General features: G+C 48.2%; 1 protein-coding gene across 2 annotated transcripts in view; it reads left to right on the top strand.

Annotated features, from left to right (window-relative positions):
* EXOC6 (exocyst complex component 6) overlaps nt 1–23,621 on the top strand; it is a 1,398,320-nt gene that overhangs the window by 507,075 nt on the left and 867,624 nt on the right. For both annotated transcript variants that reach the window (XM_069239815.1, XM_069239814.1), the window contains exon 12: nt 21,387–21,458. In XM_069239815.1, the coding sequence (XP_069095916.1) occupies nt 21,387–21,458 (72 nt within the window). The remainder of the gene's footprint in view (nt 1–21,386; nt 21,459–23,621) is intronic.

Genomic DNA, 23,621 nt, shown 5'->3' on the forward strand with positions numbered 1-23,621 from the left:
TATCTCTTTTATATTTAGTTCAGCTAGATGTCCCTTCTGGCTGTTTAATTTTTCCTTGCCCCGTTCTCTGTTTATGATGCAGGACCCATGATTCAAAGAATGATAATTTTTCATGCCTCCAGTTTCTGGATGCTTGTTTACCCACATCAGCCACTGTAACAACAAGACCTTACTGTCCTGAGTTATTTGTTGCAGAGCACCTTTAGGGCTGCAGACTCCTTGGAATGTCCTGTGGATGTAACTAGCATGTAAATACCACAAAATAAAATGGACGCAGTGTGGAAACTTTTCAAACACTCACCCCCAGTCACAGATCTTGGTTTAATCCATCGTTATTTTGATCGCCATGTCACCCCAGGTTGGACCCAGCCATATGCCAATCAGTCTTCACCCTGCTCCCCATGGGAACAGTCCAGCCTGAACTGCCAAGCCAGGTCCTCCCTGGACTGGAAACAAGCATTCGCAGACCGGCTGGTGAGGGGTAATACCCCGAAACCAGTTCCAGAAGGATCTTGTCCCGTGTTCCCTTTGCCTTTTTCAGTAGATTAGCTCATGTATAACTACAAGGGAAAAGGTGTTACATTCTCACTGCAGTTGCAGGCCTATGGACATCTAGGGCTTCCTCAGAAAACTACTGATATTAATATGTCTACAATGATGCAGTATAGAAACGCACAAGGTGGACTTTGACAGGAACATCTATAATTTAAATGATTCCTAGATCTTTTACTGTCAAAGTGTCTTAGCCATCTAATGTATTCAACATGGCTCAAGCAGTTCCTGTCTTTCAATGACTGATTTCCATTAAAACTGAGATTATGAATGCCGCCCTTGTCAAAATTAAGTTGTTTTAGATTGATGCAATTTTTCACTTTTCTCAATTAGAAGGCTTCATAGTTTTACTATTTGTATTGGCATATATGACAGTTGAGAACATAACTTACAGCAACATGAAACCATTCACATTGAGAAGAGAATTGTTGCTTACTGATAGTTGGTCACTGAACAAAAGAGCTTCAGGTGTTTTCCATGATGATCTACTGTTTCTCCCAATATTTTGCTGAAGGAAACCTCTCCTTTCTTACCACATATCCCAATTGGATTTATACATCAACCATAAAATTTGTTTTAGCAAAAACTTTTTTTCCAAATTATTTTTCAGGTGCAAACAAGGACCAACCATGACCTTCTATATAAAGGGCCTCTGAATTACATGTTGTGGACTGTGGGCCTCCTTCCCACTGAGAGGGCCAGATACTGCTTTTTTGGCCAAGGCAGTGTCTGCGATTTGTTAGTAGGATTTGCAAGACATTTGCACGCACTGTACCCAACGCGTTCTGTAAGCACTGTGCATTAGACAAATTAATTCTAGAGATGAGTTGTTTTGGTCTGACAGTGCAGTGCTTAATAACAGATTTAGCTGACCTGCTGTGACTCAGGTTTCCCTGGCTTGTTTTACAAACCACTCCTATTTCTTCTGATTCAGAGGATGAAAATCCATTCATTGTATACATAGGCAGAAGAGAGGGGAGAAATCTGAAATCCGAAATCTGAGTAGGAGTACGTTGTACCTAGTATGCCTATACAGACCATTTAAGACCACCAGATCATTCAAATGCTGCAATACATTTCTTTTTGACCATCAAGCTATAGAGTATATACATTTGTTTGTTTCCTGAATAGTTTTAGGTTGTCTTGATTTCTTATTTGAAGCTTTAGCACTTAAGCTGGAAAGTGCTTGCACATTAACATGTTTGAAATGCCACCACCATCATGTTTTCAGGCTGAGAAATGTGGCCTTTAAGAAGTTAGTTTCATTACTTGGCATGCCACATTTGCCTGGGTAACACTGGAGAGGGCCGATGTAAAAATAAAACGGTTAGTTATTTACTGATAGCAGACCAAGGTAGTCATTATGAACATGGCGGTAAACACCGCACTGCCGGCGGTGGCTTGCCCACCAAATAATGAAACACCAAACCGCCATCAGGTCCCGGGTGGGAAACGAACAATATAAAAGGAAACACTTACCGGAGGTACACAGAACATGCCAACGCAGACATGGAGCGAGAGTTGGAAATAATGCCAGTGCTTCTCCTTGCCATATTCCTCCAGGACCGTGACCGACGACGGTAAGTACCGCAGCCTAGTACTCATGGGAAGAAAGGGCACAGTTACACTCCCACCCACCCCGCAACGCACTCCCAACCCCTCCCACCATCCCAAGCCATACATACCATAACAAAATGTACTTCCCAGACACAAGCCAACAAATACCTGCACCAATGTACACACCTGTGCACACCACACCCCCACAGTGAAAGGCTGCACAACATCTTTATATTGTGCCAACAGCACTGCTGGGCACTTAAATTTAATTGGAAGGAACAAAAGTAATGTCCAAATAAGGACATAGGCCTGTCCATGATAACGTTCCTGAAGGGCAAATATAGCCCAAACTTGAGATGGGAATGTTTAGGGACAAAACAGGCTGGGCCAGTGGGTTCAAACAGGTCAACACAGGATAGGAAAAGCTTCTTAGGTGCAGTTGAAGGGAATCTAGAACCAGGTTTGGGAGTGGAGGTTGTGGGAGTGCTCGTACCAGGTGTAGGTGTGCCGGACATGGATGCAGGTGCCTGTTTAGTATGCTTATGTGTGGTGGATATGTGTGGTGTGTATGTGTGTGAACGTTTGAGTGTTTTGGGAGGTGGTTGGGGGCTGACACAGTGGGAGAAGACAGGCTGCCAGTGTATATGGATGTTGTGTGGGTGTCTGCAGGTCTGGTCAGTGTGCTGCAAGTGTCTGTGAATGTAGTCGTGGTGATTGCAGGTGTAGTGTCTGGGGTGCATGTCTGGATGTTAGCTGTTGTGGTGACTGCATGAATGGGTGCAGCAGCAGTGACTAAGGGTGCAGTGCATGTGGGTGTGCATGTTGAGGTGATAGACAGGGTGGCGGAGGAGGTTGACACACTGGGGGAGGTGGAAGTTGTTGTGTGTGCTTTGGTATGTTGGGTGTGTGCCTGCCTGCGATGGGAAGTGTGGTGCTTGTGTTAGTCTGTGTGCTTCTTGTGTGTTGTTCTCTGTGCATGGTTGTCTGTATGTGCGCTTGGGATTGGTGAAGGGAGTGGGGTGCTGGAAGGGTTAGAGATGAGGGAAGGGGGGACGGAAAGACTAGGGACACTGGCTGTCGTCAAAAAGGAGGCCAGAGCCTGAAAAGATCGCTGAAGGACAAGCATGGCACCGTGAATGCCTTCCAGGTATGCATTGCTGCTTCTGGGATGCTAGCCTCTGGATGGCATTCACTATGGTTGTCTGCCCTACAGAGATGGTTCTCAGGAGGTCAATAGCCTCCTCTGTGAGAGCAGCAGGGCTGACTGGGGCAGGGGATGAGGTGCCTGATGCGAAGGAGACACCCACCCTCCTGGGTGAGCGGGCATGGGCAACTCGGTGGGGATCAACTGGGAGGGCGGTGATGGTATGGGGGTGGCGGAAGATGACAAAGAATGGCTGGACCTAGTAGGGCCTGCCACCACGAGGGAGCTGCCATCGGGGGAGGTATCAGAGTCACTACATCTAATGTTAGTTGCCTCCCCAGTTTTACTTCCCTCACCCTCGAACCCACTGGTCCCCTTGGCGTTAGTCGACTCTGCCTCCTTGGAACCGTGGACTGCTGCATCCCCACTTGCCGGTGCCTCAGCTCACTCGCCAGATAATGCTAATGTACACAGGGACACAAGAGCACAGGGGTGGGTAAACAAAACAAGAAAAGTGTATGTTAAATCCCTGAAATAGGTACATTTTGGGACACAGACACACCCACCCAGGTCAGGCACGAACCCTCAGCAAACACAACATACGTTATGAATGTGCGCCTGATTAGTAGGCATGACCCCAGCATATACCATATTACCTTCATGAAACACAACTCTGATACACTGTGTGAAGTGAACCGATGAGAGACCATGCCAAGCCAATACATCTACAAGTTCATAAGGCCACAATGAATACCAGATGATAAAAAGAGCACCCCTCATAGGCCTACAGACCCTGCCAAAACTAGCTATGACACTATCCCAAGGACGTGGAGGGGGCAGGACTGCAGGGACACACCTGCCTAAGTGCCTGGCACTACAATGCATGCATCCCACAGCACCCAAATACACCCATCATAGTGGTATCACAACAGTGTTGGTACTCACCCCATTGTGGCTGCTGTGCTGCCTTCAAGCGCTCGTCCACCGCCAGAATGCAGGTAATTAGTGGGTCAGGGTCCGACGGGCACTCCTTCCTCGTTGGGAGGCCTTCCCCAGCTGGGTCTCTCTGGTCTTCCTCTCCCAGCGCCTCAGGTCCTCCCACCCCTTCCTGCAGTGGGTGCTCCACCGGTTGTAGACCCCCAGGGTCTGCAATTTCTTGGTGATGGCTTGCCACATGCCTTTCTTTTGATGGGCCCTGACCTGATGGGACACACAGAGTAAAGAAACAGACATCAGTGTGGGTGCCCCGTACACAAATGCCATGCCCTTTCATGCTGACGTGGCCCATGAAGACATGCATATGAACTAATTACAAGTGCCAGACAACCTACAGCTGGGCAGTCACACATCAAACACACATGCATACAGGATGACCGATGGCAACTCACCTGCTCCTCTGGTCGTCCATACAACTTCGCCTACAGGGGTAGGACCCTGTCCACCAGCTTCTCCAGCTCCTCTGCGGTAAAGGCCTGGGACCAGTCCCCTGTCACACGCACTGTTTCAGGGACCAGAGTCAGGACACAGCAGCACACGCAGTTTAGTACTACCCTTCACGTGATGCAGGAGTCAAGGGTCTGTTTAAATGTCAGTAGATATTGCGGCGGTGTGCACCGTTACCGCCTGCAGCGATCATGATTGGCCCAGGTTCCCCATTGACAACCATGTAATCTAATGGTCAGGTGCACGGCGGTGAACACTGCCTACAGCCATGACGACTAACGCCAGCGGAATGAAGTCATTTCCACACTACCATACCTGGATGGCAGGAGGCTGCCATTTTGCCTTCACCACATCTCCATAGCCTTGCCAGGGGCCTCATACATGGCCCCATTCTCTTGCCCCTTTGTCGATTACCAACATGATTCTTTGATCCACACGTGTACTAACGGTTGGAAATGTGTATACAATGTGATGCCATTATGACAGAGAAACCTCAGCACACATAAGCCTGATAGTGTACCTCATTTTTTTCTGTTTGTGTGCGTTACATATGTGTCGCATTTTGAAAAGTATAGTGACATCATGTGATGCAAGTGTATGTCGACACTCAAAATGTGTTCTTTCATCACCCATAGGTACAGACCCATGTGGCGAGGGATGGCCCCTTCTGTTTACAGACCCTGATAGATCTTCCCACTGTGGAGGAACGTCACATCATTATTACCTACCGACTTAATAGAGCTACAATCCATCACCTCTGTGCGTAATGGATTCTGTTCTGAAGCCGGCCAGTCGGAATCGGCATGCCATCCCTACAACTGTGCAAGTGCTATCTGTGCTCCTTATTTTGGCCACAGGCTCATTTCAGGTGACAGCGGGCATGGCTGCAGGGGTATTGCAACCAATGTTTAGCCATATCCTGTCCAATTTCCTGGATGCATTCGTTCAACACTTGCAAACTTATGCCCAGTTCCCCCAAAGGGCTGAGCTCACCGCCATCAAATCTGGATTCTATACCTTTGCTAATATCCCCCTTGTGATAGGTGCCATTGATGGAACCCATATAGCCCTCATACCCTCAAGAGTGAATGAACAGGTGTATAGGAATCGTACGAACTATCATTCCATGAATGTACAATTGGTGTGTACTCCTGATCGGTACATTTCACATGTCAATGCCAGGTTCCCAGGATCAGTCCATGATTCATTTGTCCTGAGAAACAGCAGTGTGCCACACATGATCGGACAACTACAGAGGGACAGAGCTTGGCTCATAGGTGAGTATGTATGAAACTGGATCAGTTGACAGCCACGCTGTATACAAGTAAAATGTGTGTGTTCAAGTCCTCTTTCGTCCACTTTTGCAGGTGATTCTGGGTACCCCAACTTGCAATGGCTCCTGACACCTGTGAGGAATCCCAGGACAGATGCTGAGAGGAATTATAATGAGGCCCATAGTCGTACTAGGAGGGTGATAGAGCGCACTATAGGACTCCTGAAGGCAAGATTTTGTTGCCTTCATCTTTCTGGAGGATCCCTGTGCTATGTCCCGACAAGGTGTGTAAGATAGTGGTGGCCTGCTGCACAATCTGGCTGTGAGGAAAGCTATCCCACTTCTGGAAGAGGAGGGTGCTGTTCAACCAGCCCTGCAACCTCAGAAGAGGGATGATAGTGATGGTGAGGAAGAAGAGGGGGAATATATCATCTCCAGGACCCAGCTAATCCGGCTATAATTCCAGTGACTCTCAGGTACTGTTCAATGATGCTGATGTCTTCACTGCATAGTTTTAGTCTGACTCATGTAATAAGTACTGTGGTGTCTTTTGTCAGTGACAATGCTAAATCATGACTGAAGTGACAGGTGCCAGGGAACACAATTTTAAATACAGTGTGACATAAGTCAGACACTACAGGGTGTTGGATCCCCTCCTGCAGTAAAAGTGGGATTATGATGGTAACTGACTAATGCATTCACATTCACAATTGAGCTTTCATATTGATTGAGGACATATAATTTGAGTGCACAGGTGTATTTATTAAATGGCAATATATATACATAACTGTTGGGACAGTGAAAGGAAGTGGGCACATGGTGAACAGCATACTCAGGTACATATGCTCAGCTGTTGGTTGCACAGGGGTATATTCCATGGGGTCATTGGAAGATGGTGAGATGGCAGTGGCATGTCAACAAGGTATCTCAGTTGCACACAAGGGAGACAGTTCAGGGCAGAGTCACTTCCTGGTGCTGGGCTTGGTCTTGTCTGGTGTGTCAGTGGCATATCTGGGTCTGAGGGGACATTTGCGAAGGTGCAGCTGAGTTGCATGGGTAGGGGTGCTGATGTCCTGTGAGTCCTCTGGCAGTGCCACCAGTCCAGTGGATGCTGCAGATGTAGATGGCAGGGCAGTGTCCTGGCTAGTGGTAGGGGCCTGCAGGTGGGTGAAGGACTCAGGCTGGCTGTGGTACAGGCGCTACAGCACCTCTGTAATGTAGGACATAGTGACATTGAGCTGTTTCCATTGTTCCATGGCCTCATGGTAGTGTGCAATCTGCAGCCTCTGATTCTGCTCCAAGGTGGCCAGGATCTGGCCCATCTTGTCCTGGGAATGGTGTTATGCTCCCAGGACCTCAGAAATCACCTCCTGGGGTGCTGCATCCATCCTTTGGCCACCCCCCTGGACCACTGATGCCCTACCACTGACCCTAACTATAGACCCAGGTGCCTGTGTCCCCTGCACAGGTCTGGCAGTCCCACTTGCACTGGGCCCTTTATCATCCTGCCTGTTGGTGTGTGGAGACTCTGGCTTCTGTACACGTGGCCTAGTGACACTGGTGTGGGGTCGTTTGGCCAGAGCTGATGATGGTGGCTGAGTGGTAGGGGTGTCAGGGGTGTCCTGGGTGGGGCTTCTGGAGGGTGACAGCCCAGGGTGTGGGATGGGCCAGGGATTTCCTCTGTGTCCAGACATCCCTCTGCACTCTTCTGAGTGGGGCCTCTGTCTTCAGGTGGAGGACTGGCACTCCTTGATGACTCTGTCCGGGTGGCATGGGTAGTGGTGCCAGTGTGTGAGAGAAGGGAGAAGTGGTTGTCCTGTACTTTTTTGGCAATTTCAGCAATGGTCTGCACTGATTGATGGTTATATTCCCCTGTAGTGGCATGCAAGGTCCCTTTGTGTACATTTTGGTGCATTTTTTGTGGGGGGTGGAGGTGCATTGTGGGTGCCGTAGTGCCACTGGGATTCCGTGCAGGGGTAAGTGAGTGTGCACAGGGGGCTGGATGGTGATTTGTTTGGGGGATTGTGGGCATGCCGGGGACTTGGATGTGGATGTGTGGGTGTTGTGGACTGGGTAGGGGATGGGGTCCTGGTGGTAATGAGGGGATGGGGTGATACATGCATTACGAGAGTGGTGACTGTTAAGGTATTGTAGTTGACTTACCAGAGTCCAGTCCTCCAGTAAGTCTGGTGAGGCCCTCCGGGTGCAGGATAGCCAGGACCTTCTCCTCCCATTCGATGTATTTGGGGGGAGGGTGTGGGGGACCACCACCAGTCTTCTATACAGCGATGTTGTGCCTGGATGCCATGGACCGAACCTTCCCACGCAGGTCGTTCCATCTCTTCTTGATGTCCTCCCTTGTGCGTGGCTGGTTTCCCACTGCGTTGACCTTGTTGACTATTGTCTGCCATAGCTCAGTTTTCCTGGCCACGGACGTCTGCTGTACCTGTGCCCCGAATAGTTGTGGCTCGACCCTGAGTATTTTGTCCATCATGGGCCTTAGCTCCCTGTCTGTGAAGTGGGGGTGCCATGGTGTGTGTTGTGGGTGGTGTGGTGTGTTGTAGGTGTATTGGTGAGGGTGCTGTTGCGTGGTTGGGTGTGTGGCTTGTGATGGTGTTTGGGTAATATATGGGTTTTGGTGGTGTTTTTGTGTGTGTGACTTGTGTGATGATGAGTTCAGTGTATGCGTGTTGTGTTGTCAATATCTGTCGTGCTATTGGCATTGCAGAGGATTGTGGGATGTGTATGTGTGTGTTTTATAGTGTTGTGGATGTGTGTCAGGTGTGTGGGTTTCAAACTTGCCAATGTGCATTAGTTGTTGATGGGTCCCATTGCTGGCCGTGGAGGTCCGTATCGCCAATGGTTGTTCGACATTCACTGTCCGCCCAGCTGATTTGTGCATCATTATTTGGTGGGCGGAGGATTTGTCTGCATGGCGGTCGCGGGGTGGGGTGGAGGTTTGTCTTTTTGGCATCATTATTCAGCGGTGTGCAGTTCAGCGATCTTTTGTTCACCATCAGCACGGCGGTCAGCGATGATTGCCGCCAAGTTCATAATGAGGGCCTTAGTTTTGAAGGAAGATGGCATTATTTTTTTCAATTTTGGTACATCAGAAGTGTGCTGAGCAAATGCATATTTTCAATCTAAAATTGAGACCAGTTACAGATATTTAAATACAGCAACAGAAAAACAAAACTGAAGTGGCACTAAAATGTGATTCTAGCCTGACAGATAAATCAATGCCATAGTAACAGCTTTCAGATTATAATCTTCTCTCTTTGTTAGACCTGGCATCCTTGGCGTGGTTTCCCCTAACTTTTTTGTACTCCGACTACCTGTTTTTTTTTTTTTTACTCATTTTTGCTGGCTTTTAAGTGCTGTACATTTTACCACTGATGACAAGTGCTAAAGTGAAGGTGCTCTCTACTCTAAACATGGTAACATTGGTTTATCCACAATTTTCATATTTGATTTACTTGTATGTCTCTAGTAAAGTGCATGATATGTGCCCAGGGTCTAGTGGCCTGCAGCACTGATTGGGCCACCCACTACAGTAGCCTTTCAACCTGTCTCAGGGCAGCCACTGCAGAATATTTGGGTGCAGTTTTAAACTGCCATTTCGACCTGGCCAGTGTACACACTTGCCAGGCCCAAGCCTTCCTTTTTATTACATGCAAATCACCCCTAAGGTAGGCCCTGAATAGCTCCAAGGGCAGGGTGCAGCGTATTTTTAAAAAGTTGGACATGTACCTTTCAGTTTAACATGCACAGGTAGTAAAAAACTCTTACATTTGTTTTCTACTACTGCAAGGCCTAACACCCATAGTTTAACATTGGCTATGCCAGGGATGTGGAACCCGGGACATCTTGTTTGGGGTCAAGGGCAACAAGTTTTTATGTTTACTTTGTCCTTGGGACAAGTAGGCCCAACCCTCTGCAGCACAAACCCTTTGGCTGCCTGTTTACAGAGAGTGGAACACTCTGCAGTTGAGGTAATGTGTTTCCAAAAGATAATGCTGTTCGAACTTGTATTTATGGTTCATTATTTGAAAGCCTTCATTATTAGGGTGAGTGCTGTAAATAAATGTTTTAAGGTCACACTTCGCTACTGACGTTGATTCCAGTACAAAAAAAAAAAAACGTGTATACACATGTTTGAAAAGTTTAGGCTATGAGGCTAAGTATAATGCTCCCAGAATGCTCTCTGATTAGATGCAAATGAAGTGTCATTTAGTACAATGTGTTGATGCATGCTAGTATTTCCCAAAAATATTTCTAATGGAAAATCAGTGTAACCATTTTCAACAAGGAATATGGGAAGCATGAAAATAAACAAACACTGACAAACCCAACTGATCTGACATATTTTTATAAGTCTTTTAGTTTCATCAATGCATGTCTTGTTTGGACATGGCTTTTGTAACACTTTATTGTTGTGGGAGCTACCAGGCCCTCAACATTGTAACAAACACTGGCAAAAAACCTCCAAAAAGTTTTTGAACTCTAAAAGCACACGTTGCCACCAGTGGCATAACAAAGGCCCCGCAGCCGCCCTCCAGGGGGCCCCTTCAGCACAGCACCTGCCCTGAGTGAGTCTGGAGAGGGGGCTCCTCCATGTTCTTTGCAAAGGGGCACCCTCCAGTTTCGTTACGTCACTGATTGCCACTGTAGTTCCTGACACTGAACAAAACCACTTTGTGTGTCAATATGCTTCTTGTGGAAGAGCAGAATGCGATCACTCACAGTAAAGCCATCCGAAAGAGAGAGAAATAGAAGTTTAATAAAAACAAAATGTCTTTGTTAACACCAGACCTAATTAGGGACCAAGACCCACATGTAGGTAGCTTTTTGCATGTCGCAAACAGCGACTTTCGCTGTTTGCGACGTGCAAAAAGCACATTGCGATGCACAAACCCAGTTTTGCGATTCAGTAACCTGGTTACCGAATCGCAAAACGGGTTTGCGACTCGCAATTAGGAAAGGGTGTTCCCTTCCTAATTGCGTCTCGCATTGCAATGTAGGATTGTTTTGTGTCCGCGAACGCAAACCAATCGCAGTTTGCACCCATTTCAAATGGGTGCTAACACTTTCCCATTGTGAATGTCACTGTAAACATTTTTTCAGAGAACGTTTCATTTTTGTAATGCATCTCATTTTCTTTTAAGGAAGCAGTCACAGACATGGTGGTCTGCTGTCTCCAGCAGGCCACCATCCCTGTGAGGGCCACTATTCGCAAGGGGGTCGCAAATTGCGACCCACCTCATGATTATTCACTAGGTGGGCATTTGCGAAGCCCTTGCGAATCACAGATGGTGTCAGGGACACCATCCTACATTCGGATTTGCGACTCACAAATTGCGAGTAGCTCTGACTTGCAAATTGCGGGTCGCAAATCTGAACCTACCTACATGTGGCCCCAAATTCTTAAAGAAAGTCACAAAAGTGCACCCATGGTATATGTCGTACCCCTATAAAATATTTGTGAACTGTATTTTAGCATGGGTAAATACGCATGTGTAGATTTGCTCATGTGAAAATCTATTGAGCATTTGCAAGTTAATTTTCCCTCAGGCCACTTTCTTCCCAACCCTGGAAGAAGTTCTAATTCTGCCATTGTCAGGAGTAAATTTCCAACCTTTCTTATTATGGGAAAATATTAGAGAGAAGCTGGTGAAAATCTTTAAAACATGCAGGTTAGTAGGTTTGCAGACTCAAAGGCATTCCAGCCCTGGAACTATTGCTTACTGCTTCCTCCAGCCCCAGTATGCAGATCTGCAGAAAGGTCGCAAAATAAGGAAATTGCTACAGTAGGGATTGAAACTGCAAGTATTCAAGCCCTACTATGGTAGTAGCCCTGGCATAATCCGAGAGGCTATTATCAGAGCTCTTACATAATGAGATTGCTGCCATAATTTGTCGCCACACTACATGGCACCAAAGGGACAAGTAGATCTTTTTACAGGACAAGTAGATTTGAGAAGCAACCTGTCCCCTAGACAAGTAGATATTTTAATAAATTCCACACCCCTGGATATGCCTTAAAACATTTTTTAAGTGTAATTTCCCGTTGAGAAGAGCTAGAAATTAGGATTTTGTTGTTTTTGGACTCACAATTTAAAATCACAGCTTATGGTGAAGACGGATTTTAAATTGTGTGAGTTTGAAAATGCCACTTTTAGAAAGTTGCCATTTTCTTACTTTAACCATTCTGCACCTCTGCATGTCTCTGAATGCACGTCTGGGGTAGATGACAGCTGGACCTTTTGCATTCCCTCTAGACAGTCGCACACAAAGAGAGCTTGGTTGTGACATCTGCATCCTGATGGCCCATCACATGGCTGATGGTACTTCCTGGGCTAGATGGGAGGGAGGAGCTCACACCTACATCTGAATAGAGCTGTGCCTCTCCTCACTCAAAGGGTTGCACGGCCCCCTGTAGAGCGCCTGGAGCAAGGGAAAGAAGAGAAAGGACCTTGTGATCTTCAAAGGCCTCTTTTGAAGTCTCCCTCACTTCAAATACGCATTTTGGTATACGTACTGGATCCCAAACCCCACCAAATCCTTTCACTTTTGGGTCTTGAGGAGACTATGCTAAGAAGAAGAGTTGTGCTACCATGAGAGACTGCCACTTTGCTAACTGCTCTATTGTGTTGGCCTACTGCCTGCTGATTGCTGTGCTGCTAGGAGGGACTACCACTTTGCAACTTCCCCTGCTGTGTTGGCCTGCTGCCTCTTGCAGTGAGAAGGACTACTCCTGCTCTACAACCTCCAAGGAGATCTCAAGTAACTGAAAGGGCTTGTTGGCTTGCCCCCTGTTGGAAATCTCAAGGCCATCAAAGATTTCAACTGCGCACAACTGCTGTGGGACTCGGTCACCCATGAGTACAGTAGCAGAGTGTCCCAACGAGAAACCGTGTCTGACTGCTCCGTGTGCATGACACGTTCCATTTGACCAGCGCTTTTCCAGTGCTTCTTCATTGACCAAGTCAGCACGTGTCGATCGCTTCTTCGTTTGCCAAGTCAGTGCGTGCTGAGCACTTCTTCATTCACGAAGTCAGTGCTTACCAAGCATTCCTTTGCTTGCTAAGGCAGCGCGTGTAGCACTTTCTCATCTATCAGCCCAGCGTTTGTCGAGAGCTTCCTAGAATTCTGCAATGCTGCGATTTGCCTGTCTCAGTTACCCCGACTGAGGGCATCTTCACACAGTCTTCCAACACTGACAAGGTACTGTGAGTAAGGGGAGCGGGCCAACTGCTCAGCCTCTGTGCGTGCATACCCAGCGAGACCCCGCACAACAGCTTTGGGCTGCCTTTTGTGTGATTCTGCTCCGCATTGACTTCCAATCTCGAGTGGCCTGAGAAGCTGAGATCCGCTGCACACCGTTCCGGACAGGAGACCACATCGGAACTATAATTGCGAGTGCTTTCCTAGTACTCCTCTAAAGAGAACTTAACGTAACTCCCTCAAAGGGGTGTCCGCATCTTTTTAAACGCTGCGATTTCCATGAATTACTCTTGAACCGTGATAACCTTTGCATATTTAATTGGATGTTCGTAGTTTGAGAATCAGATACATATTCCCTATTTTTCTAAACTGGTGTGGAGTCTTTTTGTGGTGTTTTCACTATGTTACTGTAATCCAAGTGTTGCACAAATGCTTTACACATTGTCTCCTAGGTTAAACCTGACTGCTCTTGGCCAAGCTACAAGAGGGTGAGCACAGTCTAATTTAGAAAGTGTAACAGACTTACCCTGACTAGGATTGTGGTCCCTACTTGGACAGGGTGCATACCTCTGCCAACTAGAGACCCAATTTTTAACACACTTCAAGGATATCACATGTATTCTGTTGTCAGTCGTGGTTCTTCACTTTTTCAGTCACCTGGTGAAGACATATCAGTTAATTGGAAATCGAATTAGTATTACATTATTTATTCTTTCAACGCTCTTTTGTTTGATACTAATTGTTTATCTGGTAGTGCCTCCTTGAGAAGCTGAAAAGCTGAATATCAGTGCCATTGGAGTAGTCGGCACGGGGAGGGTCACTAAAGAACACCTTTCTGTTCTTTATACACATTATAGTGGATGACTGTGACCAGTAATAGCTTAATAGGACAACCATAGAAAATATTAACACAGGTGAAATGTGTTTTTTGCATTTTTGTAACTTTGTAAGCCTTTTGGTCTAGCATGGCAAATTAAAGATCAGGTTGAGATGTTTAGTTGAGTCAGGTTGAGTTTGCAGTGTGGGTATTCAGTGGTTGTCTCGGGGACTGTAGTGTGTGTTCTGTGGGGATTGTGGGAGCAGGCTTTGAGTAGGATTGAGTGTGTGGGACTTTTTTACTCTTTGAATAGATGGTTACTGAACATACATAACTTCCTTGCAGAATGCCTCCAGTCTCATTCCATTTTATATAATCTGTGCTAGAGGGGGAACTTGGCTTATCAGCCATAGATGGTAGACACTTGATCCATCTACTCCTGCCTGTTTTTCATCCTGACCCATCAGCTACCGGGGTCCCCTCTGGCCCCAAAACTGTGTGGACACCACTTGCTGTGACCCCAGAGGTGGCTCCCCAATGGTGTGAGGCACTTCTGAGGACGTGGGAACCCCTGAGCAATGAGGAGGTGATTGTTCAACCTGCTCGGAGGGGAGCGGTTGCCTGACGCACATATCACAGCTGAGGCAGTCGACTGTGGGCCCGCAATGGAGCCGTGCCACTGCTCGGGATGAGGCAGCTCCCTTGGGCCCTCCTTGGCTGCTAAGTGGTGTTTAAACCCCAGGTGCTAGAGCGATGACTGCTGGGCCTGCAGAGATCGTGGACGCGGGCCATGGCCCATATTCCTGCTTGAGGCGGGCTTTGAGGGACTTGCGGCAACAGCACAAATGGGGCTCTTTTGTGGTGCACCCCCTTACAGCCCCTCCCCCTGTGACTGATGCATGGTACCAGACCCCATGGTAGTGCAGGTGTTTCTAACGCTTGGCCCTGGCCTGCAGGCTGCCTGAATGACCCATTGACCACTTGGGAGCATTTATAGAAGCCGTCACTGCCCACAGGCTTATGGTCGGGGTTTGCTCCCCTGGCCGTGGTCCCTCACTGCTGTTGGAATTTGAAGCACCCCCTCATGCCCCCGCTGCAGGGAGCATCTGGTTCAGGTGCGCTCGAAGGATATAGGCAGGCCCCCCCAGCCCCCCCCCCATGGCAGACCACAGCAGCAGTCGCTGACAGCGGAGGTGAGGAGTGGGGAGAAGTGGCCCTTCCTGGAGGTCACAAGTTGTTTGAGCAAGGAAACCGAAGGAACGCATTGGTGCTCGCCGCTGACTCCCCTGTGGACTGGGGACAGCCTGAGCCTGTACTTTGCTCCTGCTGCCCTGTGGTACATGACCCAAGAGATACTTGTGTGTGAGACTGTAGCCTTGACTAGCCGTTGTGTGGGAACTGCTCTGAGGTTTCGGGGCACATGTTGGCATCCGGTGGGGACCCATATTGTGACTTTGGTGTGTAGGGAGTCCTGTCCCTAGTAGTTGAGATGGTTGTATCAGACAGTTGTACTTTCTAACGCTGATACTCATATATTGACATTACAAGCCCTCTGGTACTGAAGTGTTGCACAGCCGGGGCATGGCCTGGTGACTATTTTAATAGGCCGTACCTCTATCCAGTGCAGGGCACTTACTGCATAGCGGCGTGACCATTGCTGGTGACTGAACACTTGCATCGTGGGCCGCTTGATCCTGTGGCTTGCGTGTCTGTCCATCTTGGCGGGCCAAGTCAATTTGGTCACATACAGCGCTACCTGGCTTTGCTACCACTTCTGGGTACTGCTGACTGGTGCTCAGCCCACTGTGTACAAGCTTGCCATATGTAGTGCTGCTTGTTCTGGGCTACAATAGGAGTGACTGCTTGACACATGGGGACTGTAGAGCACTGCACTTAGAGGCTTGGCAGGGCTGCAGGTCCTGGGAGCCCTGCTCTTTCGGCCGATTCACTGTTGTCAACAGTGTCCCCCCAGCAACCATGGGGAAGCCAAAGGCTAAACCATGGGACACCTAGGTGGGGGCAGGGGACTCTTCCCAGCCTGCATCAGTGGATTTGGATAGGACTGACCCTGTCATACCCACCAACAGCTTTAAATGAATGAGATCCTTGCTGCCACTTCTGATACTAAAACTACCCTCCAACAAGATATTAGTTCTGTCTCGATTGGCCTGGAGCTCCTGGGAGCGGGCCATCACAAATTGGCAGATAGAGTGAAAGAGGTGGAGATGGTGATGGGTAAGATGACCCCCACTATATAGCGCTGACCCGGCAAGTGACAAACCTAAGCAACAGAGTGCGCACCCTAGACACCGTGATGAGGATGCAGAGGGCCACCACCGTCGGCACAATATGCGCATTGTAGGACTCACTGAAGTTGTAGAGGGTAGAGACATTGGGGGTGATTCTAATCCTGGCGGGCGGCGGAGGCCGCCCGCCAGAATTCCGCCCCCATAATACCGCTCCGCGGTCAGAAGACCGCGGAGGGTATTATGAGTTTTTCCCTGGGCTGGCGGGCGGTCTCCAAAAGACCGCCCGCCAGCCCAGGGAAAAACTCCCTTCCCACGAGGATGCCGGCACGTAATCGAGCCGGCGGAGTGGGAAGGTGCGACGGGTGCAGTAGCACCCGTCGCGTATTTCAGTGTCTGCAAGGCAGACACTGAAATACCTTGCGGGGCCCTCTTACGGGGGCCCCTGCCGTGCCCATGCCATTGGCATGGGCACGGCAGGGGCCCCCAGGGGCCCCGCGACCCCCCCTACCGCCATCCTGTTCATGGCGGCTTTCCCGCCATGAACAGGATGGCGGTAGGGGGGGGTCAGAATCCCCCATGGCGGCGCAGCAAGCTGCGCCGCCATGGGGGATTCTGAGGGCAGCGGTAAACCGGCGGGAGACCGCCGGTTTACCCTTTCTGACCGCGGCCAAAGCGCCGCGGTCAGAATGACCTGCGGGGCACCGCCGGCCTGTCGGCGGTGCTTCCGCCGACCCTCGCCCCGGCGGTCGAAGACCGCCGGGGTTAGAATCAGGGCCATTGTATCTTACCTTGAGCAGTGTATGCGGACGGGGGTTGCTGAAAATCATCTGTTGCCTTTCTTTGCTCTAGAATGAGCACACAGAGTGCTGACTCAGCTGCCGGTGCTAGGCCGCCTGCCCCGACCATTGGTGGCCAGGCTACTTCATTTCAGAGACAGAGATGCAGCCTTGCAGAGGGCCCTGGCGGGTGTACCATACACCATTGGTAATGGGAGCGTTTTTCTACTCCCTTGCTTCACTGCTTCTGTGCAAGCCACAAGAGCCTCCTTCTTGGAGCTGAACAGAGCACTCCGGGAAGAGGGTCTACAGTACTCGTTAATGTTCCCAACCAAACTGAATGAAAATAACACTAGATGGTACCACAAACTTCTGTGAAGACCCCAAAGTGGCATGGGAATGGCTACATGCTTACAGATCGGCGCCACCCAGGCCACGTGGGAGGGGCCAAGCAGATGTCTAGGAAACGCTCTCAGGGAGCAGGTCGTCGAGGGACACTAAAAAAAACTGTCCAGATCTTAAATGGTTAAAGACTGGGCAGCTGCAATTCAAGTGGCAGTGGCGATCACGGAACCGCACTTGTCAGACTTGGAGACCAGTTCCCCATCCAGATGCCAGTCAGGGAATTCAGAATTTCAGGGGTCAACGATGGACTGCGGGGGTCCCCCAGAGGTGACCCCATAGTCAGCAGAGGACCTGATCTGACCTGAGGGATATGTTTGTTGGCTTGGATTTGCTCCCCTCCTGGGCTCCTCCCTGGTGGCAGTGAGAAGATGTGGCCCTTGCCTTTGTTGTTTGCCTCTTTGGTGGTAGTATATCTTGCCCACTTCTGCAATGACTGTGGGGGTCAAAGTGAATGCCTGAATTGATTGCCCTGCAACATCTGGGTGAGAGGTGCCCGAGTGGCCTAATCTGGGTCACAACTTGTTTCCGGATGGCATGCTCTACCAGGGCTGAAGGGGAACTGATGGAATCAGTCTACTTTTGCCTGCCTAACAACACTTGGCCCCTTCCAGGAGTCTGGAGGAGTCATGCCTATGATTGAGTGTTTTTTCCAAGAGTTTGGGTGGCTAGCTGTTATTTAGCAGTCTTGGGTTGAGGAGTTTGCATTTTGGGTATTTGTTGTCTTGTGGTCTGCTGTGCATGTTCTGGGGGTGGTGGGAGCAAGGTTTGTGTAGGATCGAGTCTGGGGGACTTGTATTTTGTTTGGATAGATGGCTATTCAACAACCAGGTCTCACGTTTGTGACATGGAACATCCGGGGGCTTGGGTTCCTCTCCAAGTGACAAAACATCCACAGGTATCTTAGATGCAGGAGGTGCACATTGCTATGCTGCAGGAGACCCACCTTAGAGGTGTGGAGGTGGAACGCCTGTGGCACAGATGGCGCAGCAAGCTATACTCCACCTCCTACTCTCTATATGCCCGGGGTCCTTGGTGTGTGTTAGGGTGAGGACCCCTTTTGAGCTCAGATACTTTCCATAGATAACGGAGGGAGGTATGCCTTGGTCACAGGTTACATTATTATGTAAGGAAAACAAACTGGGGAGTATTTATGCACCAAACCTGGTAGCGTTTTTCCAAACCCTCTCAGCTCCCCTGGAGCAACCAGCAATAGAAGATCTGTTCCTGAGAGGAGATTTTAACTGTGTTACAGATGTGTTGCTGGATTGATCCACCCCCCTCCCCACTTCTATCTGGGGTGCAGGCATTTCGACTAGTGGTGGGCCTCCACGAATGGTTGCAGCACTGTGAGCTAACTGACATCTGGCGCACTCAACATGGGGTAGAAAAAGATTACTCCTACATTTTAGCACTACATATTCGACTTGACAGGTTTGTGTCTTCCAGCAGGTTGTGTCAGTATGCAACTCACTCTAAATGCCTTGGTCGAATCCTGTCGGACCACAGCCCATTGCTTCTGGGGTTGTGACCGATTGATGATCGCCCATTGCTTCCCACTTGAAGACTTAAGCCATGAATCCTCAAGCACACCTATTAAAGGGACTCCTAACAAACTACCACTGACGGGTACTTTGATGCTAAGCAGTGCTTGGAGTCCACTGACCTGATGGAGTGGGAGACATTTAAGATGGTGGTCCATGGACACTGGGTTAATCAGTGGGAGTGAGGAGGGACTTGGACAAGGAGCTGCGAGGACTTGATGCCACAATCCCCACCTTGGATAATGACTTGGGGGCAGACCCCATGGCACCCCGCAGACTCCTCGAGGCGACGGAGCAGTATAATGCGACTCTAGAACGTTTGCGCTGTCATGATTATAGAAATTACATAGCCCAAGCTCATGAGGAAGAGGGAAGGTTGTGAAGGCTCCTGGCTTGGCTCATTCGACTTGAGACACGAGGCACATCCATCCCCCAACTTTAATCTGGACTCCATGGGGAGCTTTACTCCACATTAATGGGCCAGCTGGCCCCTAAGCTGAATACGATCTATGCGGTGTCACTGAGCTTGGGAGCCTTTCCCGAATCCATGAGAAGCGCAAATGTGGTGCCCATTCCTAAGACTAAAGTCGTGGGTGCGTCCGAGTTCCGGCCCCTGTCCATACTCAGCATCGATTTCAAGATCCTCAGTAAGGATCTGGCCACTCGATTGCTGCCTCACATGCCAACCCTGATCAACCGTGACCAAAATAGCTTTATTCCATCACGCAGTACCTCCCTTAACCTCAGACGGCTCAACCATGTCCTATATTGCCCTGCAGTATCTACCTGTTGACATGCTCCTGCTGGTGGATGTTTAAAAGGCCTTCAACACAATTCGCTTTTTTTAATTTTATTATTACGGGCATGTGCCAAATGGGACTGGGAGAAGGCTAAATCAAATGGGTCACCTTACTATACTGTGAGCCGATAGCGACGGTCAGGATGGGCACTACGGTCTCCTCAATATGATGTATTTCAGGGCACGAGACAGGGCTGCCCACTATCTCCCCCTTCCTATTTGCTTTAGTCATTGAGCCTCTGGCAGAGCTGTTTCTTCGGGAGGGGAGGGGCAGTGGTATAGTTGTAGATGACCTTGACCATATAATTTCGCTCTATGCTGACGACCTCCTGTTTTATCTGACTGATGGCCCTGCTGATGCGTCAGGTGTGATCCGCAGATTGGATGAGTTTGACACTTTCAGTTCTGCAAGTTAATAGGGCCAAAACCTACCTGTTTCTAGTTTCCTCCAGTGCCCCAGCTGCCTCTGGAGACTCCTCCTTTTCTGACCTGGTCCCCGCTCATCTTTGAAATATGTGGGAGGAAAGCCACATGAGTGTCCCCAGTGTAGGCACCCCAATGCAGCTTTTGTCACATGACTTAGGGATACCCCACTCTGCAGCTGTTTGTGGAATGCGGTAGTCCTTCGATTGCACAATACACCGGGTCACCCTTTCCCGTGCATGATGGAGACTTGCCTCTTGGAAGAGGATGGGGGTTCCCCAGACCCAAGATTGAGAAGGTGGGCGCTAAGTTCTTAGTCTTTGCTCTTATCTTGATCAAAAGACGTATTGCAGTGGCTCGGAAGTCTGTGATCGGGCCTGTTCTGGAGTCCAGTGTGAGGGATGGCACCACGTGGACTGGAGCTGAAGAGGGAGTGTTGCTCAGGGAAGACACAAGATGGGTGCGGAGACACCAAATAGCTGGTCTGTGGTCAAAGGTGTTGGAGAGTTGAGAACACCCAGACACCCGGCGGGTGGTGAGAAGTCCGAGCCAGAGTAAAGGGAGAATTCAGTTGATGTAGATTAGGGCAGAGACGTGGGCCTTGGTGTGGGAACGAGTGCGTCTTGAGAAGAACCTGCCCCTTTACCTTCAGAGTAGAGCACCCCCCATGTGCTGTGGTCTTAGGTTGCACCTGCCCCCCGTTCCTCTCTAGATGTGGCGAGCTTATCCTTACACATTCTGGATCTTTCGACCCACTGATTTCCGATTGCCTACGCCTCCCCTGATTTTAATTCCTTCAGGCAGTCGCCACACACCCTGAGACAGCTTGTTTTCTTGATAATTCGCAATTTTATGCAACTACAGGGGCTCTGACTCGAAGTACTTGGTGTAATCATTGCGGGGAAAGCCCAGACCAGTATACTGGGCCATTCTAGTCCAGATATGTGTGTTTGGAATTTACTGGACTGCTCTTGAGAGTTTTTGATTATTGTTTATTCGCTTCTCACGCCATGACTTTGTTTCGCAAACTCCTCTCATGTTGATTGAACGCTATTGCAGAAGTAGTGTCCTATAGCCATAATATGTATGTAATTAACAAAATGTCAATAAACATATGTATAAAAAAATCAATGCTAGAAAATAAGTATTAGAGACTAATTTACATTTTTTTATTTATTCCCAGTCATACTGCACCGATCCTGATATAGTTTTGGAGTTGAAGAATCTGATCGTTGTATTTGCTGATACTTTACAGGTTGGTATTTTGTTTTGAATTGCTGAAACTTCAACTGCTTACTTTCATTCTATTAATTGCTCTTCGAGGGAAAGTAGGTAATTAATCCAACACCTAGATGTTTTTTGTATGTAACACATAGTTGTATTTTCATAGATTTGTTCCTTTTCAACATCTGCTCATTAAAAAAAAAATTAAATGTTCATGTAAAGGTAGCCATATTTCACTTCCTGTACTTATGCTTAACATGCTTTTATCATCATGTAGACGATGTCGTAAGCAGGAATCAAGTGTGCCATAAAGTCCCGGTTGTCTTGATTTGCACCTCTTCACATGTATCTCTACTTTCCTGCTTTGATTTTTACATAGATTCCTATAAGATTTAATGGATCTGTCACGTTGTGGTGATCTTCAAAGAATGTACATAGTTAACCACCTATGTGGCCTTTCTAACTCACCATAACCGGGTTTCCAGCCATCATGATGGTACTATAAACTCCAAGCAGCACAAAACGAATCCATCTGCGTCATGTTTGAAATGAGGAAGAACAGTCTTATATTTAGCTTCGCAACACATTATCTTGGTAACTCATAGGGCACCAGGTACAACCTAGAGGTCTCTTCCTGTTTTGGAAAGCAACCAATGCTAAAGCTCCCAGCTATTTTCTGCAGTTCTGCTTAAACACATTTGTTGGCAGATCACTAAAACTGGCAGGAGCAAAACCATCATTAGGCATAGTCTAAAGCAATATCTGCTTAAGCAGCGTGCTTGAACATCCTGATTAACTCTGCTATAATCTTCTTCAGCTTCCTCCATAAATTCTATTTCCTTTCAATCGTCCCTGCTGCATATTGGATTCTCATGCCACGATTGCCTTGTCCCCCTTGCTCGGACACTACAGTGTTTATCCACATCCCTATATATATAAATATTGTTTTAATTTAATATCTAGAAATCTACTGAAAGGATTTACACGAGATCACAAAAAGGGTGCTTTCTGGACCAAGAGCTAGCTTTCTACCAAATTTGGTGTAAATCCATCCAGTGGTTCAGGCTGTAGTCGTGTTCAAAATCCCTATGGAAATTAACATGGGAAAAATGTGTTTCGGGACAAACATCCCCTGCCCCTTGCCTCCTTTCTCTGTCCCCGCTTGATGGATCACCCCGAAACTTTCCAGGCAGGAGCTGAAGTGAGCGTCAAAATTTTTGGGACATTTTTGTGAAGATTCATCAACCCGTACCAAAGATATAGGCAAGTCAAAAAAACGCTTCTTGAATGGAAACTAGGTCCTAACTATAACAACCTAGTTGTGACTACCAGTAGGTAATAAAGAAAACAGCACAAAACAAATAAGGCTTCAAATTCTGTATAGGTTGATCTTTAAATAGCTTTAGTTGAGCAAAAGCCCAAAAAAGAACATGTTACTGCGCAATATTTTAGGGAATTTCAAAGGTATTATTCAACATTTCTTGCTGGGCAGTGGGGCGTTGATGTCATGTCCACATTTATCTGTACTGTAAGTAGAAATTAATATCCATTTTTTTGTTTTTAATTATCTTTGACTCTATTGGAGTTACATATTTACCAATTTAACTGTCTTAAGCAGGTGGAAATTTGACACAAAAATAGGATAGAAAGATGCATGACGTGCGTTTACTGTCTGCTCTAGAATATAACTCTTTCACGGTGTTCGAATTATTAACTAGGCTAGCAGTGAGTGAAAATACAGTAGTGGATGCCAAGGCGAAAAAGGAAAAAGCTGCATATCTTTGCCTCAGACTCCTGCAGCAAGGTGGTTTGCCAGCTGTTTATTTGTCTTTTTTTATTGCTCGTCATTCGGGCCCTCATTACCACTTTGGCGGTCTTACACAAAGACCGCCGAAGCTGCGGGCGCCACTATACCGCTGGCAGTATTTGTGGCTCCCTATTTTGACATTTTCGCTGGGCCAGCTGACGGAAACAGCGTTTCTGTCCGCTGGCCCAGCGGAAAAGTCACATCAACATTGCAGCCGGCTCATAATAGAGCTGGTGGCAATGTTGATGTGCAGCCGGTGCAGCAGCTCCCGTCGCGCATTTCACTGCCCGAAATTCGGGCAGTGAAAAGCGCTATGGGGCTGTGTCTGGGGGCCGCTGCACAGCCCATGCCAAGTGCATAGACAGTGCAGGGGCCCTCAGGGGCACC

The sequence above is a fragment of the Pleurodeles waltl genome, chromosome 6 (genome assembly GCF_031143425.1).
Source record: "Pleurodeles waltl isolate 20211129_DDA chromosome 6, aPleWal1.hap1.20221129, whole genome shotgun sequence".
NCBI lineage: Eukaryota > Metazoa > Chordata > Amphibia > Caudata > Salamandridae > Pleurodeles > Pleurodeles waltl.